At 37.4% G+C, this 24,269-nt stretch overlaps 1 protein-coding gene across 1 annotated transcript in view; it reads right to left on the bottom strand.

Moving 5' to 3' along the window:
* The window catches only part of rps6ka5 (ribosomal protein S6 kinase, polypeptide 5), a 28,312-nt gene that overhangs the window by 1,483 nt on the left and 2,560 nt on the right, over positions 1-24,269 (bottom strand). Inside the window, exons 2-16 of the mRNA XM_056245561.1 lie at positions 23,121-23,192; positions 22,813-23,031; positions 19,138-19,253; positions 18,457-18,558; positions 12,876-12,959; positions 12,574-12,677; positions 10,174-10,324; positions 9,871-10,032; positions 7,717-7,842; positions 5,929-6,062; positions 5,727-5,820; positions 2,983-3,153; positions 2,498-2,689; positions 434-593; positions 170-333 (exon numbers count right to left, since the gene is read on the bottom strand). Of these exons, the coding sequence (XP_056101536.1) occupies positions 170-333; positions 434-593; positions 2,498-2,689; positions 2,983-3,153; positions 5,727-5,820; positions 5,929-6,062; positions 7,717-7,842; positions 9,871-10,032; positions 10,174-10,324; positions 12,574-12,677; positions 12,876-12,959; positions 18,457-18,558; positions 19,138-19,253; positions 22,813-23,031; positions 23,121-23,192 (2,051 nt within the window). The remainder of the gene's footprint in view (positions 1-169; positions 334-433; positions 594-2,497; positions 2,690-2,982; positions 3,154-5,726; positions 5,821-5,928; positions 6,063-7,716; positions 7,843-9,870; positions 10,033-10,173; positions 10,325-12,573; positions 12,678-12,875; positions 12,960-18,456; positions 18,559-19,137; positions 19,254-22,812; positions 23,032-23,120; positions 23,193-24,269) is intronic.

Below are 24,269 nucleotides of genomic sequence, written 5' to 3'. Positions count from 1 at the left end.
GTAAAAAAAGATTCAAGCTTTATTCTGAACACTATCCCAAACAAAACTGCCGTTTTTTGCTGTATGCCTAAACAAATTAGGTATTTATCATTAACATTTATCCACACCCATCTACTCCTTTATATTATGTTGTAATATTTATTTTCTAGCCTACTTCCATTTTTCTTACATTGAAGGTGGCTTTGAAACAAGAGTGCACTGATCTGGTAGAAGATCCCAGGATGTCAGGGGTCATAAGAGGGTTGGAGGAGAGCTGGCTGTCGTCCTGCAGCCAGGCATTATAGCGTAGGCCGCACATCTTTATCCGCTTGTTAGGGTCCACCGTCAGCAGCTCTGTACCATGAGTAGGCCAAACATTAACATTTTAGTTTTAACAAATGCATTCCTATTAACACTACCCAATGGTCTCTAAACATATCTAGCTGTATCTCACCTTGTATCAGATCTTTGGCCTGGTTGGACACATTCCTCCAGGCTTCACCTTCAAAAGAGAAGTCTCCTTTTTTGATTTTCCTCATGATCTCCTCTGCACTGGTGTGCGTTAGACTCTTCTCCTGACACTGAAATGGGACCTGGCCAGATAGCATGGTGTACTGCAACAAAAAGCATACAAGAGCACCTTAATGTGAGGTACCTCAAGGTTCTATCTTAGGACCAATTTTAATTTTCTTCATATATGCTTCTCTTTGTCTTCATTAAAAAAAAATCTTCACAGTTATGCTGATAATACAGAGCTTTATCTAACTTTTGAAGTAAACATGAAATGAAAAAAGTGACCTAATTTATTTTCCAAATACCAACTGTTGATATGGAGGAGAATAGTCCTCCACAACTGACTGTAAACACTTTTCTTTATCCAATCAATTTAAATCTTTTTTGATATGCAGGATGATGTTTAAATGTAGGATGGCTAAAACCAATCACTGGTTAAAAAAAAACAAGACACTGTTTATATCATTCAGTTTTATATCAGTTTACATCACTTATTTATTTATGTTCAGCAGGGACCGCGCACATACGATTACTGTAAATGCGCCATAATTAGCTTAATGTGGGTTAAGACTTATTTGTTTTTGCTAGACATTGCAAAAGTCATTGTGTGCTGGACAGATGTAATGTGCATTCTTCCATTTGTTTGTATTTGAGTACAGCACAGCACTTTTAAAAACAACAGAAGTTGATCAATGTGCACTATAATTATATTGGAGATCAAATTATATTGTTAGGAAAGTGATATAAAATAGAGAACATGTACACAGCTAAATGAGCTCTCGTCTCTCTACGTGCTGCGCAGAGCTCCAGGGTTTTTCAGCTCACAGCCTGTCAGAGATCATCATGTCAAACTCTGCTGCACTACTCTGTTCTCCCCCCCAGTCACGTCCTGCTCCTCAATACAGAGCGAGGCAGAAATTGACCCACAAAAATAACTCAGCTTTGGACATCTCCCCCAGGCTCATCTCGCTATCTCCTCTCATCTTTCTCTCAATGAAGTTCTGGCTGAAATCTTCCGCTTAAGGGTAGCTGTGATGACTCCAATCAGCAATGCTAAGCTGTTTGGAAAAGGGCTTGATAGTTTGTTTATATTGGTTGGTGTTCAACTGAATAAGTGTCAGAAACAGCAAGACATGGATTCATATCCAAAATGAGCAAGTAATCTACATGAAGCAGGATAAAAGCTTGTGTATACAGAAGCACTCGTATATCTTCACCCTCCGATATTTTATTTCCATTAAAAAGCCTGAACAAGGAGATACTTCCAAATGACCTAAAGCAGAGTGGTGTGGGTCACATTTATTACTTGCCCCAGGGATTACTTGCCCTTAAAGCAGGGATGACATATTTTTGTAGGCCAAAACCAAGAAATGGGTTAGCATTTTAGCAAATTCTACAGTATTTTAAACACAAGCTTCTACAACATAAAATATATCAGTAATATCAAGTAAACTCATCAACTCACTAGTCCACTATTACAGATGTGTTGTGTTTACAATCATGCTCTTGCAAACTATTCTAACTCAACCTTTCAGGAAAATTGTTTTACTAAATAAAAACTAAGAGTTGTCGGAAGCTTAATGATGGTGATGCTGAAGTCATGTAGTTTGTTTATAGCCTTATTTTTTACTTTTGTATTTTGTTTGTATTTAGAATTTAAAAAAAAAATGTTTTTAAGGTGTGTTCATTAGTGAAGATTATCATGATGACCAAGATGTGTAAGAATCATAAACGTTTGTTGGTCACAGAACTCATTTTCTTCATTATTCTAAAATGGAAAATGTAAAAATCCTACTGGATTTTTGGTAAGAGAACCAGAGTGATGCAAACTTCCGGGTTGGCCTACAAAAATACGTCATCACAGAAGCACTCTATAGGGAACACAACTGTTTCAGACAAACCCTAGTGGGCTTCCTTGTTATAAATTGTCTACAAATCTGTTCCTAGTCCCCATATATTAAATACTATACCAGCATGACAATTACATTGTGAATACTGGCCCTACCAAAATGACTCCTAAACTCCAGAGGTCACAGGACTCATCGTAACCATCGTAGTTCAGGATTTCTGGTGCGGCGTACTGAAGAGTGAAGCAGGGAGTCTTCAGGAGCTGATTGTCGGGGGGTTTGAGCCGTGCAAAGCCAAAGTCAATAACTTTTATCTCTGAATTCTCAGTGTCGTCAGTAAAGAGCAAATTCTACGAAGAGAAAAGAGAAACTGAAGAACATCTCCATTACACAGTCAGAAAAATAAAACCTAAAGCAGTACATTCTCATTATTAGTTTACCAATATAAACATTTACTAATTCACTGATCTCCAAATTGAAACACAAGCAATATTGAGGAGCATAAACTTAATGCAGATTTTCTTGATAACATATCCTTAACTACGATGCAAACTGCACTTTGGGGCCCCTCGGCCTAGAGTCCGCTGTGACGTGGGTTGTACATCTACGATAATGACAGTGGATGTGTTGTGGCGTGCTGTACCTCTGGTTTGAGGTCCCTGTGCACCACGCCAACATCATGCATGTGGCTGACGGCAGACACTAGTCTGCGCATGATACGACTAGCCTCCGTCTCGCTGAAGTGCTGCTTCCTTCTGATCCTCTCCAGCAGCTCTCCACCTCGCAAGAGCTCCAGAACAAGATATGCATGTAGCTATACAAACACACAAACATAAATTCACCATATTAGAGAGCTCAAGTAATTCAGAGCCATGCTGCAGTGGTTTATCCATGTGATCCAGAAAGATTAATCCTTGGTGCTCATGTGAGCAATCCTGATCACATTTCTCCGCTCCTTCCAACAGTTTCCTGACACTTTCTACCAGGGTTGGAAATTAAGGGGGGTTTGCCACCAAAATGAACATATATAATATATATAATTGGCAAAAATTGCCCCTGTACAATTAAATTAAATCTATTACAACTGTCACAATTCAAGTATGAAAATGAATGAAAAGAGTTGATTGCAGTATTTCATTATGATCTGCTCACAATGCTTAAAACATCTAATTTACACATTTTTTGCACTATTAAGAATTATAACCAATCACACAGACACTTCTGTTGAGTGTATGAATGTGACGGCCAATCAGATGCATTCAGATTAGTCACCAGTAAACAAGAAATAATCAACAATTATAAACAACAAGTGCAGAATGTAAACGAGATTTACTTTGCAGCGCCGCTTCAAATCGAACACACCTAAGGTCTTCATAAATACAAGAAAGTTATAAGCAGGTGAGTTTGAATAAGATTGGAGCTAAAATTAGAGTTGAGAACCCCTGGCCTATAGTATAAACTGAAAAAATTGGTTAAATATAAGTATTTGACATAAAAAACACAGATACATTCAATGAGGTAATCATAAAAAGTACCCTTACAAAGGTAAAAAATCAAATGCAGATATATATGCAAATATTGCCCCTTAATATAAAAGTTAATTTCTGACCCTGCTTTCTACTATCATTCTGCCTAAGAGACTGCTAGAGGCAAGAGTCAAAATATAAAATTAGCGAGCACAAGGAAACACACCATTTGCAAGAATAACCACATGGAATGGTATATGATCGCAATAACACAAAACTGACAGATAGATATTATGAAGTGCAAAGCCTTCTATCCTGGCACAGATGTACATTTAATGACAGGTAGTCAGAGGGAATGATGCCTTTGAAGGACTGGAAAAAATCAGTTTGGCAAAGGTTCAGACTTAGGATGATTTTTAAAATGGGCTTCAGTCTCATTATACGCTGAATGAGTGTGAATAAGTGAACGGCAGAACAAGTGTTTGGGTGCTGTGTGGGGGTGGGATTAGATAGAAAAGAGTGTATGAGTGTGCAAGTGTGTGTGCACAGAAGAAAAAAAGAGAGGCAAATGAAAAAGAGCAAGCTAATGTCTCTCATTATCTCTGGTAAAGAGGAACAAAGACCCTGACCGGGCAGGGCGGCTCTGCTTTTCATCTGGGGCACGGCACTGGGTACAGAGCGTGGGGGTTGATAACCTCCAATTGGCAAATGGGCACGCACACACATACACACTTTCACAGATCTGAAGAGGAGCCCAACTGACTCTATCTTATATCATACTAATGAATAGAATTAAGGATCAGGATGTCTGGCACACACTGAAAAATACACACACACACATTAAACGCCTAAAGGCCTAATTAGCCCCCAGCAACAGTGATGATAAATAAATAAATATATATTTTTAAAGAAATTAATACTTTTATTCAGCAAGGATGCATTAAATTGATTAAAAGTGACAGTAAACACATTAATAACATTACAAAAGATTTAAAATTCAAAAGATTTTTATATAATAAATGCTGTTCGTTTGAACCTCTTCTCCAAAAAATCCTGAAAAAATGTATCATGCTATTCACAAAACATTAAGCAGCACAACTGTTTACAGCATTAATAAAAATGTTTCTTGAGCACCAAATAAGCATATTAGAATGATTTCTGAAGGATCACGGAGTAATGATGCAAAAAATTCAGCTTTGCCATCACATGAAAAAATTACATTTTAAAATATATGAAAACAAAAAACTTTTTTTAAAATTGTAATATATATATATATACAGTATATATTGTTTTAATTTTAAGCATTTAAAATCGAATTCATAATATGAGGTCATATTAATATTTACATAATTAATTCTGATTTGTCTTCTATCTTTCTTAGATTGGCATATTGTAATTGGTCTATTTTCTTCCAAACACAGCTGTCACAACAATGAGAAAACAGATTCCATTGTTTTGCTGCCTTGTGAGGACTTGTACTTCCTTTGGGAAATGTAAATCAGTTTTTTTCTTTAGGAAAAGAGACCTAGTACGCATATTAAAAAGTAAATAGAACCAATTTTTGTTGTGTAATGAAATCCAACATGGTGTTATTTTTACAGACCTGCGTTTCTCAAAAGTATTGTGAGCTAAGATGATTGTAGAGACCATTGGTGCCCAATGCTTCTACGATCTACTTAGGCTTACGATGCTTTTAAAAAAACGCATCCCAGTTAGTTTTAACCTTCTTTTGTGCTGCATCTGATAAAGACTGGATGGTAATTAAGATAAAGTACAATGAAAAGCAAGGGGAGGAATTAAATCTGGGGCAGGTGTGAGGACAAAGAGGGTTCAAACTTATTCAGACTAGCCCAGTTCTTTGAATGAATGAGGCTTTGATGTGCACAGGAGCTCTAGGTTCCAGTCTCAAACACTGTCATACCTGGTCATGGTAGATTTCATGTAGTTTGACTATGTTGGGGTGTCCGTCACAGAGTTTGAGAGCGGCAATCTCTTTCTGCGTTTGTGCCTCCATTCTGCAGAACAATAAATGAGCACAACAAATCACTTCCATGACTATTATATAATACAACTGAACTTTAAATACATAAAAAAATTATATTGTCAGGCTGCATAGTTAGTACCTTTTACTGACAATTTTTACAGCATATTTTTGTCCGGTCTTCTTGTGAGTGCATTGTCTGCAGATGGAGAAGCTTCCCTCTCCCAGAGCGTTCTCCCTCAGGTCCATCTCATAGTTCATGTAGAACGGCGAGTCCTATGGTCAGTTTGTCAGAAGTTTAGAGGTCAAGGAAAGGCGATGGCATTATTTACTTAAAGGGACCATATTCTACACCACATGTGTTAAAGTCCTAGTCATTGTCCTGCAGATTTTAGCTCCAACCAGCTCCAAAACACCTGCCTGGAAGTTTCTAGTAATCCTGAAGACCTTGATTAGCAGGTTCAGGTGTTTAATTAGGGTTGCAGCTAAACCCTGCAGGACAGAAGCCCTCCAGGAACTGAGTTTGACACCCCTGTTCTACACTTTTGTAGCATTTTATGTATTAGCCCAAAAATCAGCCTATAATGTTAATCAGGGTTTCTTGCACCAAAACAATTGTAATATACTTTCACATCACTCTCTGTCTGCCCCTTAGACTTAGACAGTTTTTTTGTTAGGGTACCTTGAACATTTATATATGTAAATGACCTCTGTTTTGATTGGCTAGCCTCCTTACTATGAGGGTGAATATCAAACTAACGTTCAAGTCAAGTAACCGTTAATGCGTAACTGTTGCAAATGTAGGAGGTCATGTGTTAATGTGCTTGTGGTTCTGAACGACCTGAATGATTTCTGAACGACCCATTTTGCAGCTTTATTTTGATAAATAATCAAGGGACTAGGCCCCTGTTTAAATCTGGTATTAAGATGCGTTTTGGTCGATCGGATCACAAGTAGCAGAGGGAGACACATTCACGTTTACACCTGTTTTGTAAACGTGTCAGTCTCTTTTGTCCACTTTTGACCTCTTCTGTCCTAATTTCTTCGAGGGGAGGGTACATGTTTGTATGTGTTTTTTTCACATCTTTCGATCTAATGGACGAAATGAGCTCAAGCATGATCTGTTAATAAAACATATGGACACTGACCCTGATGAATAGAATGAACGTAAAGCCTGCATGCAAATCCATCCCAGCTAACACACGATGTACCAGATAGGAAATTTATAAGTTCTTTTTGATAATTTCATGGCTTTCTAATTGACAACATAACCACGACGTTGCAAGCTCATAATTTGATTTGCTGTTTAAAGTGAAGTGATATACAGTGTGCGCAAGTGAGTATAAAGAGTATTAAGAGTATAATAGTATAACATCTGACAGGACAGTGTAGTTTGTTTTTCTGAAGTGTGAGACTTTTTAAGTTATGAAAATAATGTTAAAATAATGATACTGACAAATAGCCAGACAACATCTCATTTCAGAAGAGTGAACAGTTTTCATGCGTGCCTTTCAAAATAAAAGTCTTGCATCAGATAAACAATTATATTTTTTATTGTTGTAGTTTCTTTGACCCACTCAAAACAGTCTTGCCACCCGCCGGATGAGAAACGCTAGTGTATTGGTCTATCACTACCTAAAACCAATTTGCTGGTTTGGCCACTAGTGTTTTTGTAAAAATAATGAATGTTTCAAACAGGTTTCCCAAACATTTCACCCATTCTCCATTGGTCGGACTTTGTCGCGTTGGTCTAGCATATAAATGTTTACACTTTTTGGTGAAATCAACTAACGAATTGCTTTCTTACAGTTGTCTCTGCTTATTAAATTGGGATGGGAAGAAGTCATTTAAAATGAAAAAAAAAAAAAAATTATACACTCCAGCTTTAAATGTTGTAATGTTTTTACAACACAGCAATATGCAAACTGACCTTCATCATAGCGCTACGGGCAACAGCAGCAGAGCCCGGCCTCTCTGACCCGCCGCACAGCAAAGCCGAGTCGTCCATCACCGCATTCCTCTTAAAAAGGATGGAGGGAGCCATGAAGGAATAGCCCTGCAGATACAAACATCTATAAACACACTCACTGACAGAAGAGGTAACTAATGCAGAGGAAGTATCAGGGTCACTGAAGGAACTCTAACAGCACAGCCTTTTGCATTTCTGCAAATCCAACATGCTGAGGGACTCCAGTCACATTGTTTGCGACGACTGCATCATGTGCGCCCATCTAAATAAAGCCTCCGCCAGCCCATGTCCCACTTACGCGGCCAGACTGCAGCTGTGTGCTACATGGGCGGAAGAGTGGCTGGCTGGATGAGAGGATGGCTGGACGGAAGGATGAGGAGATGAATGGTTGAAATGCTTTTAATTGCTAAGCCAAGGTATTTGATTGCCCTGCTTTTCAAATTATCACAGTCCTCTAATGCAGCTTAATTTCAGTTTGTGAGGAGTTTGAGGGGGTGGCTGGGTTTATAAGCATGTGTGTGCGTGGTGGAGCGTTTCGAAAGTTATCATTGCAGACGTCGCTGCAATTGTACCGCCTGAGAATTATGAAGGATCAAAATTCCAGCGCACATGAAAGGCGAACGCTCAGAAAAGCCAAGATGAAGTTGGTAATCAAAGGTTGAAGGAGTAATTGAGCCAGACATGGTTGTTCTCGCAGACGCCGACCTTTTATTCCATGACAGAGCCGTTTAATGGCGGCATTGATCCGCCAGACTGAAGGATTCAGAAGGCAATCATAGACACCATCTCTTTCGCAGCCTCCCATTTCAGCTGGCATCATGCTATAGGCAACGTTATGGATCAAGCCGCATCAAAAATAGTCATTCACATCTGATGCTTGAAACCATCTCCATATCACCATAATTACATCTCCAAAAGAGCTCTAATTCATCTGAATACCAACACAGACAGCCGGGCTCACGTTGCATAAGTGATCATTATAAAGGCTGACTTGCCCATTTCCTCTTCAGTACTTCCTGCTTACTAATAATAAAGGGTTAACTGAACAATTATATCCTAACGCAACATCAAACGTCCACTCGTGTGCAGAAATTCATTCTCAGTGTCATAAATAAATGCTCAATGTGAATCAACATTGGTTTAGGTAAATCATCACACATTTGCCAACATTAGTGATTTCTGATGTATTGGCTTGGCAAAGGAATCACCTGACATTTTGGGATTATTCTGCTCACGCTGAAATATTTTTGAGTGAAAATTGATTATATTTGCAGAAGTTGTGGGTCGGTACGATTTTTTGAGACATTAACACTTTTAAGTAAGCATGCAATAAATTGAACAAAAGTGACAATGAAGACATTAATGATGTTACAACAAAATTCTGTTTCAAATAAATGCTGTTCTTTTGAACTTTTCTATTCATCAAAGAATCCAAACAAAAATGTATTATGGTTTACACAAAAACATTAAGCAGCACAACTGCTTTCAACATTGATGATAATAATAAAAAATGTTTCTTGAGCAGCAAATCAGCATATTAGAATGATTTCTGAAAGATCATGTGACACTGAAGACTGCTGAAAATTCAGCTTTGTCAATGAATAAATTATTTTTTTTGTTTTGTTTTTTAACTTTTCTTACTGTATTTTTGGTCAAATAAATGCAGCCTTGGTGAGCAAAGACCCCAAACCAAAGGACCCTAACCTTTTAAACAGTAGTGTATGTTCATATAATTTTAGCAATAATATTTGGTATAATTACTATTAAAAAAAATAATTTGTCAAATGCAAGTAAAAATTGCATTGGTGTGTAAATAAACTGCAACATTATCCATTAAATATTGCAAAGGGGTAGAATGAATAATAATAATAATAATATTTAAAATATTTACAAATGTTCACATTCACATTATTCACATATTATTTTTGGAACCCAGTCAACGTAAAAACTGATGAGAATTATTATAATCATTATTGTTGCTGAATATTGGAATATTGTGCAATATTAATACATTTCTGTCTTAAATTCCTCACTTTTACGCATCATGTTAGAGCAGCCCAACCTGCAAAGACCCAAAAATATATGCCATTACAGAATAGTTATTAAGTCCACTACCTGGAAGATGCGGTCACAGTTATTTGGAAGTGCCGCTGGAGAGTAGGTCGGGTCCATCTCCGTAAACTCCTCTGCAAAGTTGCTCACATCCAGCTCATCGCGAATTACAGGCTTAAAAGGAGCTTGGACCTTCTTAGCAGCTAAATCCTCCCAATTCATTTTCTGAAGCAACAAAAGTCAAACATTTTTTATGTTGGTCCCTCAAAGACTGAATGAACTTTAACAAGCCAAGGAAATGACAAGGGAAATAGAAGTACCGGTACTTCTCTTTTAAAATGAATTTTTGTGAAAAAAAACTCTTGCCTGGTAAAATGGATGGCTTTTCACATTCTGGGCCCCTGAGGGGCCAGAGCCCAGCCTCTTCTTTGGGTCTTTAATTAGCAGTCGCTGGATAATGTCTTTGGCCAGAGGCCCCATGTCTTTGGGGAATGGAGGATCCTTTTTCATAATTCTCCTATTGGGCAAAGAAAGAGAATTCATCAAAACCGTACCCTGCCTGCAGATTCGTATTTGAATTGTATTTTAAAAATAACTGCAGCTTTAAGTAGGTAATTTGATGCTATTTTGTAAACATGCTGATACAACCAAATGTTCAACTCATGATTTTGACTTGGACTTCTAGCTAATGAAAATGAAACTGGCCTAAACTTAACCACATAAAGGCGTTCAGAGAACAAGAACCAAAAAACAGTTTTTATTCAGAGCAAGTTCCACAAAAAAGTAACCATTTAAAAATGTTCATTTTCAGATCCGTTTAAGATCCATGCGCTTTCAGATCCATTTAAGTCCGATTTTTCAGTCCGACTCTTATCAGTCATCGAATTTCAGCATGTCCAATTCAACAAAAAAAAGATGTGTATGTAGGCTTATGATACTAAAATCAGTGTAGTTAACGGATTTCTTATTTTAGTAAGTGGTATTTTATCAAAATTAACAAATGAAATAAGTATATTTTTTATTTAGTTCAACAAAGAACTTAAAGAATTATTAATTGAACCAGAGTTGCTAAGAAGAATCACAATCATAATAATCAAAATAGTTACAGGGATAGTTCACCCAAAAAGGAAAGTTCTGTTATCATTTATTCCCCCTCAAGTTGTTCCAAACCCGTATTAATTTTTTCCTTCTGCTGAACACAAAAGAAGATATTTTAAAGTGCCCCTATTATGCTATTTTAAAGTTTCCTAATGTTGTTTTGGAGTCTCCTACAACAGGTTTACATGCATCAAAGTTTAAAAAAACTTTAATTTTATCATAATATACATTTGCACATCACCACATTTTCAATGATTCTCAAACGACTCGTCAGATTAATCAATCTCTCTAAATCCCTCCTCTCCGTGAGCTACTCTGCTCTGATTGGCCAGACAGCTCAGTCTGTTGTGATTGGTCTACTGTGTACAACGAGCGTGTCGAAAACAAAAACGCCCATTGCCATAACAACGTCAGCTTTGCTTGTCCTGAGGCTTCCTACACCGTAAACTAAACCCAGTAACGAACAATGACGTCGATTTTACCATATCAATCCGAGCGCGAGTCCGATGATGAAACATTGAAAGAACTATTCATTAAACCCGAACCTCCATTGCAAGGACGAGTCGAGCAGGACGTTTCTCAGTGATAGCCTACTTAGTTTGAGGTACATTATGAGATGTTGCAACTAATTCCTCACCATAAGCATTAAAAAATGCATGTCCATCAACAAACCGATTATTTTACTAATAGTATTTTTCTAATTTATTGCGGTGAACATGTAGAAACTGTATCAATAACAGTGCAGAAAAGCTCTAGCGTGAATGACTGATGTAACATAAACGTTGGTAAAACAAATCTTGCTCCATGCTTAATCTTTCCTCAAAGTAGTGAGAACGACAGACAATCTGAATTAATAGACAGTTTTAGCAGATTAGCAGAAGTATTTCAGTAATAATGTGAGTTAACCAGTTAGCAGGAGACCAACACAATATATAACTAAAAACTAAGCATTTTCAACACCATCTTGTCAAGAGCAAGCGGTTTGCAAATCCTGCATTGATCTCCGAGATTTGAGAAGCAGTCCTCAGTAAAAATAAAGGGAACACAGCAAAAGTTTAGGATTACACTGCTGTGATATCGATGTAAAGATGAATTGGCTTTACCTTCACATTGTAGAGCACAGGGTCTTCTCGACATGATGCTGTCCAGCATCCACAGGAATCAGCTGAAGTGTTTGAGGTTCAAGTTTTCCCTGGTGTCTGCGCGCGCAATAAGTGAGCGGGCAATATGCTAATGTTTCGTCTTGACGTCACAACAAAACGGCTTATGACTCGTTTGAAAAACGATTCATTTCATTGACTCAGAGTCGACTCTTACTTTTGAAAGACAATAACTTTATATACAGTGCACTTTCAGATTTAAAACGTTGCAGGATGTTTTCATTCACTTAGAGCTATGTTACACACTACATGAAAGGTCATTTTCAAAAATCCAAAATAGGGGCACTTTAAAAAATATGGGTAACCAAAAAATTGATGGACCCCATTGACTTCCATAGTATGAAAAATATATATATATATGAAAGTCAATGGGGTCCATCAATTGATTGGTTACTGACATTCTTACAAAATATCTTCCTCTGTGTTCAGCGGAAGAAAGAAATTCATACAGGTTTGGAACAACTTGAGGGTGACTAAATGTATTGGTGTACGTATGTGCTGGTCTTACTCTGCAATTTCAGAATGAGAGTTCTCATTGCCATCGACAGTGAAAGGAGAGCCTCCGGTCAACAGCTCATACATCAGAACTCCCATGCTCCACCAGTCCACCGCCTGCAGGAGAACATTGGTACATCACACTGGTTATATTCCCAACAGCACATTCAAATGTATGCTGGATCATTTAAATAAATGAATGAATGAATCACTGTTCAATAAACTCAAACTTAAAGCTGCTGTGTATCTTTTTTTTTTTTAAATTACTCATGTAATTAAAATGTGGTGAATGGATGGATGAGCAGTTCACTTTACCTTGTCATGTCCTGACTCTCCTCCCGCTACAATCTCAGGCGCCATGTACTCAATAGTGCCGCAGATGGAATAAGTCCTCTCCACCTACAAGACAAAAAAAGTGTTTATTTTACTGTTTGTAAAAACCTGTTTAAAAAAAAAAAAAACCTGTACTGTTTCTTTCAGTTTTAACGGTTGCCTTTTTATTTTTTTGGAAGTGTAGATAGAAATGAATGTGCTGTTTAGGGCTGGGTATCAGCAATTACACCATGTTACACCAAGTTATGATTCAATACATCATGAATGCGAAGGCGTTTACACAATTCAAAACACAAATTCTCATAAATCTACCATAAGCCAGTTATCTACTACAGTGGAAGCGTCATCTCACAATGTTCACTAACTATGGACAAATCAGTTTTGAACTCAAGGCAAAATTCACACAGAAAGAGAGATCATTTCTATTTACTACTTTTTCAAAACTGGCATCACTATATTAGGTGTTTTTAACTACTATAAACTAACATTTCAATTAATCATTTGATACAATGCACTTATTGAGTACACGTTTTTACATTGTACTTATATTTAAATAACACCAGCATATTTTGTAATTGCATCTATAATTACACTGTTGACCCTTCCCTTACCCCTAAACCCACCCTTAAACCTACCCATACTACCACACCTGTCCCTAATCTTACCCGTATCCCACCTCAATAGCAGCACAGGTTTTGCAATACAACATGGACACAATAAGTACATTGTACACATTTTTATGCAAGTAGTTAAAGATACCTAATATAAAGTGTAACCAGAAAAAAACGAACTAGTATAAACTATTTTTTCACACAAGTTTGGTCATGAGCTGGCATTGCTGTAACTGCCACAATTGTGTTCAGTTAGTTCTTGTTTTCACAGACTTTTAGTTTGTATTCATTAGTTCCTGTTGTCCTTTGTTCTATTTTCCCGCCACTCTTTTGTTGTCATGGTAATTCATCCATGTCCGGTCACGTTGGAGTTGAGTATATTTGCTGCTATCTTTTGGACTATTTCCCTGTGGATTATTATTAAAGTATTGTGTGAAACTTTATACATCAGTTTTGTCTTCTGTCTGTGCATACACTGCTGACAGTAACCGTCAGAAGTTATTGAAATATTTACACTACCGTTCCAAAGTTTAGGGTTGGCAAGATTTTTAAATGTCTCTTATGCTCACCAAGCATTTATTTGATCAAAAATATAGTAAAAACAGAAGTGTTGTGTTGCTTACTATTTGAATAGATTTTAAAATATAATTTATTCCTGTAATGGCAAAGCTGAAATTTCAGCATCATTACTCCAGTCTTCAGTGTCACATGATCCTTTAGAAATCATGCTAGTAAATTATGCTAATTTAATGCTCAAGAAAAAATATTATTATCAATTTTGAAAACAGTTCAACAGTTTAATATTTCTTTAATGACTAGAAAGTTCAAACGAACAGCATTCATTTAAAACAGTAACATTATAAATGTCTTTACTGTCACATTTGATCAATTAAATGTGTCCTTGCTAAATAAAAAAAGTATTAATTTCTTACAAAAAGACAATCTTACTGACCCCAAACTTTTGAGTGTATCATTTCATATTAGTCTGTTTCCTAGTACACTTCAATTGCAACATAGTCTTTCAAAAGTTAAAAATACAATTAAATGTAAACCTAGACATCGAAACAAGATTCTTCAGTCTAGAATGATTCATTACTGCACTTAGATGGCGTTGTGTCTAAGACTAAACGCACCATCTGTGCTTTCTAAATTGGGCAAAACTGCTTTCTGAATTATGCGGTATTATGGAATGAAATACATGAAAACATCTGGAACAATCTTCTTTAATATCCTATGAGCATTTAACAATCTTGCCACATTTGAATACCGATACAAGCACATGGCTTTTATAATTAAAAGTTCCTGAGTACATTTATTAATTGCTTTTATTTTTATGCATCTCATAATCAGCATATTTCTGCCGGAAGAATTTACTCGTTTTATGTGTGCTAGTTTAAATGTACGCTATAAAGTCTTAATAGTCGCAGGCGTGTTTTCAAACCACACTCATAAAATAAATTCTGGCTGAAATGGGTTATTAGCTGGTACAACAAAGGTCAAAATGAGAAAAACAAAAAGTTAATATAATCTTTTATAATAAAGAGCACAATCATAACATGCATGATAAGCGATTACAGCATTGAGTAAACAGCCTTGCGCTATAATTGCATCCATGGGACGGCGGAAGGTTCATCGTGAGCTACTGAAACGTCAAACAGAACATCTCTGACAGAGCAGGACAGCCAGGACCTGCATGTGCAGGATATTGGGTGGTCCCCGGGAATAAACAATCATTTGTTAGCTAAGAAATAGCTAAGAATTTGTCAGCTCTTCTCATGGATGAATGTCAAAACCCCAGACAACGATGCAACAATAAGAACTCTCTCAATACAGATCTATCAACATTTAACACAAATTTTGAAGAGTAAAAGTCTGGCCGTTTTTAATAAGGAATAGTTTAAAGGGACATTTTAAAGGTAGACTATGTATTTAAAGGGGTGGTATAATGCCCTTTTCACAAGATGTAAAATAAATCTCTGATGTCCCCAGAGTGTGTATGTGAAGTTTTAGCTCAAAATACCCCACAGATATTTTTATATAGCATGTTAAAGTTGTCACTTTTTGAGGGTTAGCAAAAACGCACCGTTTTGTGTCTGCCCCTTTAAATGCAAATGAGCTGCAGCTCCCGACACAGTGGGCGGAGCTTCAAAAGTGTGTGTTAGCAGCTTCGATCACCTCACGCAGACACACGCTAAAATGTCAGAAACTGTTCTGCCTTTTATGTTTAAACCGGAGTCAGACAAAGATGGAGAGACTAAGAAGAAGTGACAACATGTAGAATGCAACAGGACATCTCTAAATGGTTAGTTGATGAATTTATGTTGCTGATGTGGAGTTAACTATCTTCAATTAGCATATTCTGTCAGGATAATCTATAAATCGCTTGTATAGGAACTGTTGTGAGATGCACACAGAGCGACTTTCTATTGCATGTGAAAAGACGGATGCTACAGCTTGAGCAGACTCACAAATGTGCTCGACTACAACAACTCTTCCTCTTCTCAACATGGTGTTCCTGGGGGCGGGTTTTATGTAAATTTTAGGGTTAGTGATGTCACTAACCCGGGAGGAAGCTCGTGTAGTTCTCCTACCAGCCGTTTGCTGTAGTCCTTAAAGAACGATTTCTTTAAAGGCAAAAATATATCCCTTTGCTTTGAACTTTGAGCATTGTAACTTTGCAGATGTTGTTTATGCTCAAACAGCAACATTACACACTAACTAAAGTTAGAAAAGTGAAATCATAATCAACCACCGCTTTAAATAATGAGTCAATATCATCAATCCTTCTTCCAAAACATGTTTTTGTGTTACTCTGATTCACTATGTTAAGCCTGTTATAATTGTTTGTATTTTAGACCTGACAGGATGGTTTGTTTTCACTGGAAATTGCGTGCATGCATCACTCACCCGTGTGTGTCTTGTCATATCCCTAAATAGAGAAAAGTTGCTCCAGCTACTCTGACATGGTGTGGGAGTGGCTGGCATAGGCTAGTTGTCACAATGAGCATGAAAGATTGACATGGAGCAGCTAAACCTCCAACCTCCAGGGAATCTCACATTAAAAAAAGAAAACGCTGAACAGAGGAGAGTCTGCTGGCAAAAAGAGAATGTGACAGAGCTCATAATAAAACAAGAATCAACATTTGCTTGGATTTTTAAGAACTGAGGGATTTAAAATGTTGTAAAAGTGGAGATGGTGTTTTTGTTACTCAAAAGGTGAGTATATTGAACAGATAAATGGCCATAACAGAGTTAATTGTAAATCATTATCTATTGTGGAAGGGTCATTTCATTAAGTACCGTGTCTATTAATGGGTAAAGCTACAGTAACATCTTCAGCTAGTCAGCTTGAGATCCTTTCCATCTAAACTGGTAATATTTCTTAAGCCTAGTGAATGTTGTATGAGTAGTAGTATAATCTCTCTCTTTTTTTTGTTATGAGAAAGAACCGTCTTCATCTGCACAGTCACGCAGAGCCAAAGCACAACCAAAACAATATTCTTTCACAAAATGCATGTATGGTTACATAGTGTACCTTTAATGTTTTTATATAAATCCACTCTTTTCAAGCATCCTTGAAAGTTTGAGTACTGAGATGTTCCAAATGTCATGACAACAACAGCTGTGAAATATTAAACACTTGTTGGCCCGTCTAGTTAAATAATTTGTTTTTACCCTTTCAGTTGTTCTCAAACTGGCATGTCACTCTAACATAATGTTCCAGTAAAAAAACTTTATTTTTGGACAAACCCAGATGGGCAACCATCTGAGCAGAAACACCCCATGCAACAAGTTCAACGGGTTAGAATGGGTCATGTAACACTGAAGACTGGAGTAATGATGCTGAAATTCTGCTTTGTCATCACAGGAATAAACATTTTAAATATATAAAAATAGAAAACATCTATTTTAAATAGAAGTAATATTTCACAATATATACTTATATTTAAGTAATATTTAGGCTGTGTCAGGATGGTAGTTCTTGAAGCAGTGGGTGAAATCAGTGCTTGTCTTTTTTTCTCTCTGGCTGTGCACAAATGATAACCTTTCATGTATGTGATACACTTTTACTTATAAAGCTTATTTGGCATTTTTGTCCTTGGCTGGACAGCAACTTATCTGATGGCTCCCACATATGTTTGTTTGCGCAGGGTGAGCACATGGTTTTGTGGCAGATCCGCCTAACAAGCAGTTTTGCACACCGCACGGCACTTATCTGTATCTGTGATGTTCTGCCCTGCCTCCGAGCATGCTTTTCAATAACCACAATTATAAATTATTTGATCCAGAATTGTATGAAAAATAATTCTATGAACTAGGAAGATGCAGTCTTTATCTCGTGAATTAATCAGCACTGTGTATTTCTGCACATTATTTCTCTCAGTTTCACTTCCATACTGAAGAAAGTGCATATGCAGACAGACTTATAATTGAAACGTTGAAAACGTTTTAATCTCCCTTCAAGTGAAGTTTAGAGGGAACATTGTACTTTAGAGATGCACAATATATTGATAGGTTATTACCTGATATTGTGTGTGTGTGTGATTTTTTTTCTACCTTTGCCATTACCTAATGCCCATTTAAATTGAATCTTTAAAAACACTAATAATTTATTTTAACGACACTACTAAATGTAATTTTTAACAAATACAGAACATTATAATGCTGTTTTGCCTAAATTCACCTGTAGCATTGAAACAATTGATTTCAGTTTATTTTTAAGACAAAATAGTATAGATTTATAATATTTGCCATTTATTGGTTATTGGTCATAACGTGACAAGCATTATCAGCTTATCAGTACCTGACAGAATTTTAAAATGCATAATGTTTTTGAACAAACACAGTGATTTTGATGATTTATTTGTTAATAAAATTTGGAGAACTGCTAAGAATCCAAAATGCAAAACGAGTTTCTGAAAAGAAAAAACAATATATAAAGACAAACTCACCTCATGAAATTCCTTACTAAGGCCAAAATCCGTCAGCACAATGTGACCGTTTGAATCAAGAAGTATATTCTCAAGTTTTAGATCTCTGTAGACGATTCCTAGCTGGAAAACAAACAGAACCGAATAAGGTCTTATGTTTAGATGTGAGACCAAATACTTCAATTTAATGTCATCATTCATTACTTCTTTTTTCGTCCTTGCGAAAATCAGTTGTTCAACTGCTGAGTTTACAACCTCAACTTGTCTGGGGTCATAAAATGCAGCCATTCACCTGGAAAATGTACTGCTACTTTAATAAATAATAAATGGCAACATAATAGGAAATGACAAAAAATGAGACTGAACCAAAACAAAGTTAATCTCACTGTCATGGTCCTTTCTACAAACTCTGTAATCGCCCCCCGGGTAACTGAATAATGGCTGCTGTGCACAGAACAAGCATGCATTAAAAACACTTCTCTTCCTCTTTCTGTAAACACAGCATTCGAGAAATTTTGAGCACTGCAGATACATGCGGCCTGGCCTGGTTATCTGAGTGAGGAATTGATCTGAGTAGGCAGGAGAGAGAAGTACCTCCTCCTGAGTAAAGGAAGGAACTTCTTTTACTACTCCCTCGAAATGAGGCACCGTTCAGTCAGATTGCAAAGGAAATGAAGAGTGAAAATAAGTGTGCAATTTTACCTTATGCAAGTGCTCCAGTGCTAGTACAATCTCCCCACTGTACAAGGTAACCTCTTGCTCTTTAAAGCGAACCCTTTGGACCAAGTGTGTGAAGAGCTCACCTCCATTCACGTAGTCTATGATTTAAGATATAGAAAACAAAATTGTAACTGGTTAATGATAGTTTTATATTTCAAATGCACCTGGTATTGTGCAGTAACTGCAAAATCCTGCTTTCATGCCGACATCGGTTCCATGCAATACCACAAAAGCCAAGAGTTTCAGTAGTGGTATACAGGCTTTACTTCTGCTTTTCATTATTATAGCAAATCAACTGTGTTACAATTCACAGGGTCACAGGAAGTAAACTGTTATCTACACACTCAGAATAGATAAAAGTTCAGTTTGGAATGCCCTTCAGCTCATCAAACAACACTTGAGTCACACAGATATGGTATATTTCACTCAAATAATTAATTAAAATAAATGTAAATAGATTAAATGGTACAGTTCAAATGGGCGACAGTAAGATTTATTTTTTAAAGAAATTACTTATTTTATTCAATAAGGATGTATTAAATTGTTCAAAGGATCATCTGAAAAAGACTGGAGTAATGATGCTGAAAATTCAGCTTTGCATCACAGGAATAAATTACATTTTAAAATAAATTAAAATAAAAAAAAAGTTATTTTAAAGGGGTCATATAATGGTACATGCACTTTTACAAGTTGATTGTACTGAAATGTGTGTTGGCAGTGCCTGTACACAACCATCATATAATGATAAAAATCCATCCAGTGGTTTTGTTTTAATCTCCTTATATGTTTTCCCCTGTCTCAAATCAAGCCGTTCGACCGTGTGACGTCACACGGTCGGACGCCCCTCCCGCGATTGTTGATTGACAGAAGGGTTTCAACACAGACCCGCCCTCGCTCGTGAGCGAGCTGTCAATCATAGTCCGCGCGGCGCGGACCGGCGCGGTCATTGTTGATATGCTGGAGCACTGTCTATGAGCAGAATGGCGTCTAAGCGATTGTGGTGTTCTGTTCTTGGGTGTCATAACGAACACAGCAGTCATTTTAATGTTCCTAAATCCGAACCGCCTAAGACGCAGTGGCTGAGTTTGTTTTCGAAGGGAATATTTCCCACGAGCAACGTCAATGCTCTCATGTTTGCGCGAATCATTTCACACACAAGACTGCTTTATAAACGAGGAGGTATAAAGCTGGTTTTGCTAAGAAGCTGCTTCTGAAAGGATCGGTACCATCTATTCGTGTGCCTGCAGCTGCTCCAGAAGAACTGAAGTGAGTGTAACGTTTTATTAAACTTTATATTAATATTTATATTAATCCTTGTAAATCGCTAGCTGCACGCTTCACAATGAATGCGTCTAAGGTTTACACTCAGGGTACATTACGGCATGTTTTCTATGTATGACGTTCTCAATATAATTCATAATCCCACGTTTATACTGAACAACGTGTTATGGTTATTGTGTTATTGTGTTACAAACGGTGTACGCCAGAGCCGGCTCTGGTGTACGCATAGAACAGAGAGGCGGAGTCAGCAAAGCTCATGATCATTTAAAGTCATATGCACTGAAACGGCGTGCTGAAAACAGAGCTGTTTTTTACCAGGTAAAATAAGTGTTTTCTTACAATACTAATGAGAATTTTGAATTAAAGTATATTACAAACTTTTAATTTAGACCCTAAAGAATCATATTAGCTTGTACAAAAATGGCATTATATGACCCCTTTAAATTGTAATAGCATTTCACAATATTATTGTTTTTAGCTATTTTTGATCAAATAAATGCAGGTTTGGTGAACACAGACACTTCTTTCAAAAACCTTACTGCTTTCAAATTTCTGTACAGTAGTGTATGTGTATTTATATAAAAATATAAATATAATATTATATATTTATTAAAAAAATTACAAACTTGAATCCCTGAATTTTGTCAAATAAATAAATAAAATACTGCTACGATGTTAATAATATTTATAATACGTATACACTCACCGGCCACTTTATTAGGTACACCTGTCCAACTGCTCGTTAACACTTAATTTCTAAGCAGCCAATCACATGGCGGCAACTCAGTGCATTTAGGCATGTAGACATGGTCAAGACAATCTCCTGCAGTTCAAACCGAGCATCAGTATGGGGAAGAAAGGTGATTTGAGTGACTTTGAACGTGGCATGATTGTTGGTGCCAGAAGGGCTGGTCTGAGTATTTCAGAAACTGCTAATCTACTGGGATTTTCACGCACAACCATCTCTAGGGTTTACAGAGAATGGTCCGAAAAAGAAAAAACATCCAGTGAGCGGCAGTTCTGTGGGCGGAAATGCCTTGTTGATGCCAGAGGTCAGAGGAGAATGGCCAGACTGGTTCGAGCTGATAGAAGGGCAACAGTGACTGAAATAACCACTCGTTACAACCGAGGTATGCAGCAAAGCATTTGTGAAGCCACAACACGCACAACCTTGAGGCGGATGGGCTACAACAGCAGAAGACTCCACCGGGTACCACTCATCTCCACTACAAATAGGAAAAAGAGGCTACAATTTGCAAGAGCTCACCAAAATTGAACAGTTGAAGACTGGAAAAATGTTGCCTGGTCTGATGAGTCTCGATTTCTGTTGAGACATTCAGATGTTAGAGTCAGAATTTGGCGTAAACAGAATGAGAACATGGAACCATCATGCCTTGTTACCACTGTGCAGGCTGGTGGTGGTGGTGTAATGGTGTGGGGGATGTTTTCCTGGCACACTTTAGGCCCCTTAGTGCCAATTGGGCATCGTTTAAATGCCACGGCCTACCTGAGCATTGTTTCTGACCATGTCCATCCCTTTATGGCCACCATGTACCCATCCTCTGATGGCTACTTCCACCATGTCACAAAGCTCTAATCATTTCAAATTGGTTTCTTGAACATGACAATGAGTTCACTGTACTAAAATGGCCTCCACAGTCACCAGATCTCAACCCAATAGAGCATCTTTGGGATGTGGTGGAACGGGAGATTCGCATCATGGATGTGCAGCCGACAAATCTGCGGCAACTGTGTGATGCCATCATGTCAATATGGACCAAACTCCCTGAGGAATGCTTCCAGCACCTTGTTGAATCTATGCCACGAAGAATTGAGGCAGTTCTGAAGGCAAAAGGGGGTCCAACCCGTTACTAGCATGGGGTACCTAATAAAGTGGCCGGTGAGTGTATATTCTTAACTGTTATAACAGATGGACATTGTAATAATGGTTTTCAAACAGTCACATATCTGGTGCACTTTATACCCTCCCTCGTATTGCTCAGTAAATCACTTCTGAGGTTAATTAAGCTGGATACAAATGCCTGAGGTTGTGCACAATGACTGATGGGTACATTTCCATGCCCACTTCCTGTGAAGTGAGATATCAGTGTAGACTTGCTCACTAAGCTATTTGCAGTCAGACTGACTAAATGCTTCTAATGACTGAATCACACTTGATGGCCAAATACCCTATAAAGTCCACTTCGTAGAGCACTATTAGACACTGGAACGTACCCATAGTTCACTGTAACAATACTGGTGACCAATGCAGAGCAAAAGTTCAGCTGAACAGATTGCACTCTTTTAAATGCAAAAGAAAAATCGAAGCATTTTTAAAAATCCACACGGGAGAGAGGAGAGAGAGCGTCAACGTACCTAGAATGAGATGCAGTTTGGTGTCTGTCTGGAAGGCATAATGGAGTGTAACCAGGAAAGGAGACTGTCTGATATGCTCGAGGACCTGTCTCTCCGTGCGTGTGTGTTCTGCCGTCTTCGCCTTCTGCACAATAGTGGCCTTTTTCAGCACCTTCATGGCATACAGCTTACACGAATCATGGCCGCTCACCTTACGAACTAAGAACACCTTGCCGTAGGCTGCCCGGAGGAGGAGAGCGATTTGTTAGCGGAGTAGGAACAAAGATAAGCAGAGAACACAGGGTTCGCATACTTGAACTACCACTGACCTCCTGTTCCCAGCACTTTCAGCAGCTCAAAGTTCTCAATGCCCACACGCTCCACGTGACCAGTCAGATTGGCTGGGGAAAGATTTAAACACATCCATCAGGTCACGCAGCCAAGAAATCGTGTTTTTCACTTGGATATCATACAAGGAAACCTCCCGTAAACCTTCACAACTTCGGTTATTGAACCCTTGCCACTTTCTCACAACAGTGAGAAAAGAAAATATGTTCAAAATGGCCAACTCTTGGGACAAGCCTGCAGCTGTTTGTAAATACAGTGTGTTGCTTATAAACAGGTCCAGATGGAATCTGCAGACTTTAATATGCATTTTCTGCACTGACTATAAATATTTAAACATGGTATAATATGACGTGGCAGCTGAAAGCATTATGAAATTAGGCAAACATAATGTAATACACTACTGTTTGGGCTAAATACGATTTTTTTGTTACACTTTATTTTAAGGTGTCCACGTTACAGTGTAATTATACATTTAAGTACTGAGTAATAGGAATGAACTTCATGTACTTACTATAGGGTTGGGTTTAGCATTAGGGTTTGGTTTAGGGTTAGTTGCGTGTAATTATGCATAATGTAAAGTTATTACTATAGTATACATGTAACATGTGAAACAAAGGAAACTGAAATAAAGTGTTACTGATTTTTTAAAAACAAAATAATACTTTTATTCTGCAAGGGTCCATTAAATGTATCAAAAGTGACAGAAAAGATTTGTTTAAACTTTCTATTCATCAAGAAATCCTGGAAAAATGCATCACAGTTTCCAAAAAAAATAAAAAATTAAGCAGCACAACTATTATCAACATTGATAATAATAAGAAATGTTTCTTAAGCAGCAAATCAGCACATTAGAATGATTTCTGAAGGATCATGTGACACTGAAGATGCTGAAAATTCAGCTTTGCATCACAGGAATAAATCACATTTTTAAATATATTAAAATAGAACACATTTACTTTAAACTGTTATAATATTTCACAATAACTGTATTTTTAATCAAATAAATGCAGTTTTAGTGAGCATAAGAGGCCGACACCAAACTTTTGAATGGTAATGTAAATAAACAAGAGCCAGACCTATGAATTAAAGGCACTTGAATTCTGCAGAAATCTGAGTTTTGCATGCACTGA

The sequence above is a fragment of the Rhinichthys klamathensis genome, unplaced genomic scaffold (assembly GCF_029890125.1).
Source record: "Rhinichthys klamathensis goyatoka isolate OS25496 unplaced genomic scaffold, OSU_Roscu_1.1 h1tg000032l_1, whole genome shotgun sequence".
NCBI lineage: Eukaryota > Metazoa > Chordata > Actinopteri > Cypriniformes > Leuciscidae > Rhinichthys > Rhinichthys klamathensis.
The sequence above is the reverse complement of the archived record's forward strand: the minus strand, read 5'-3'. Positions and strand labels throughout refer to the sequence as shown.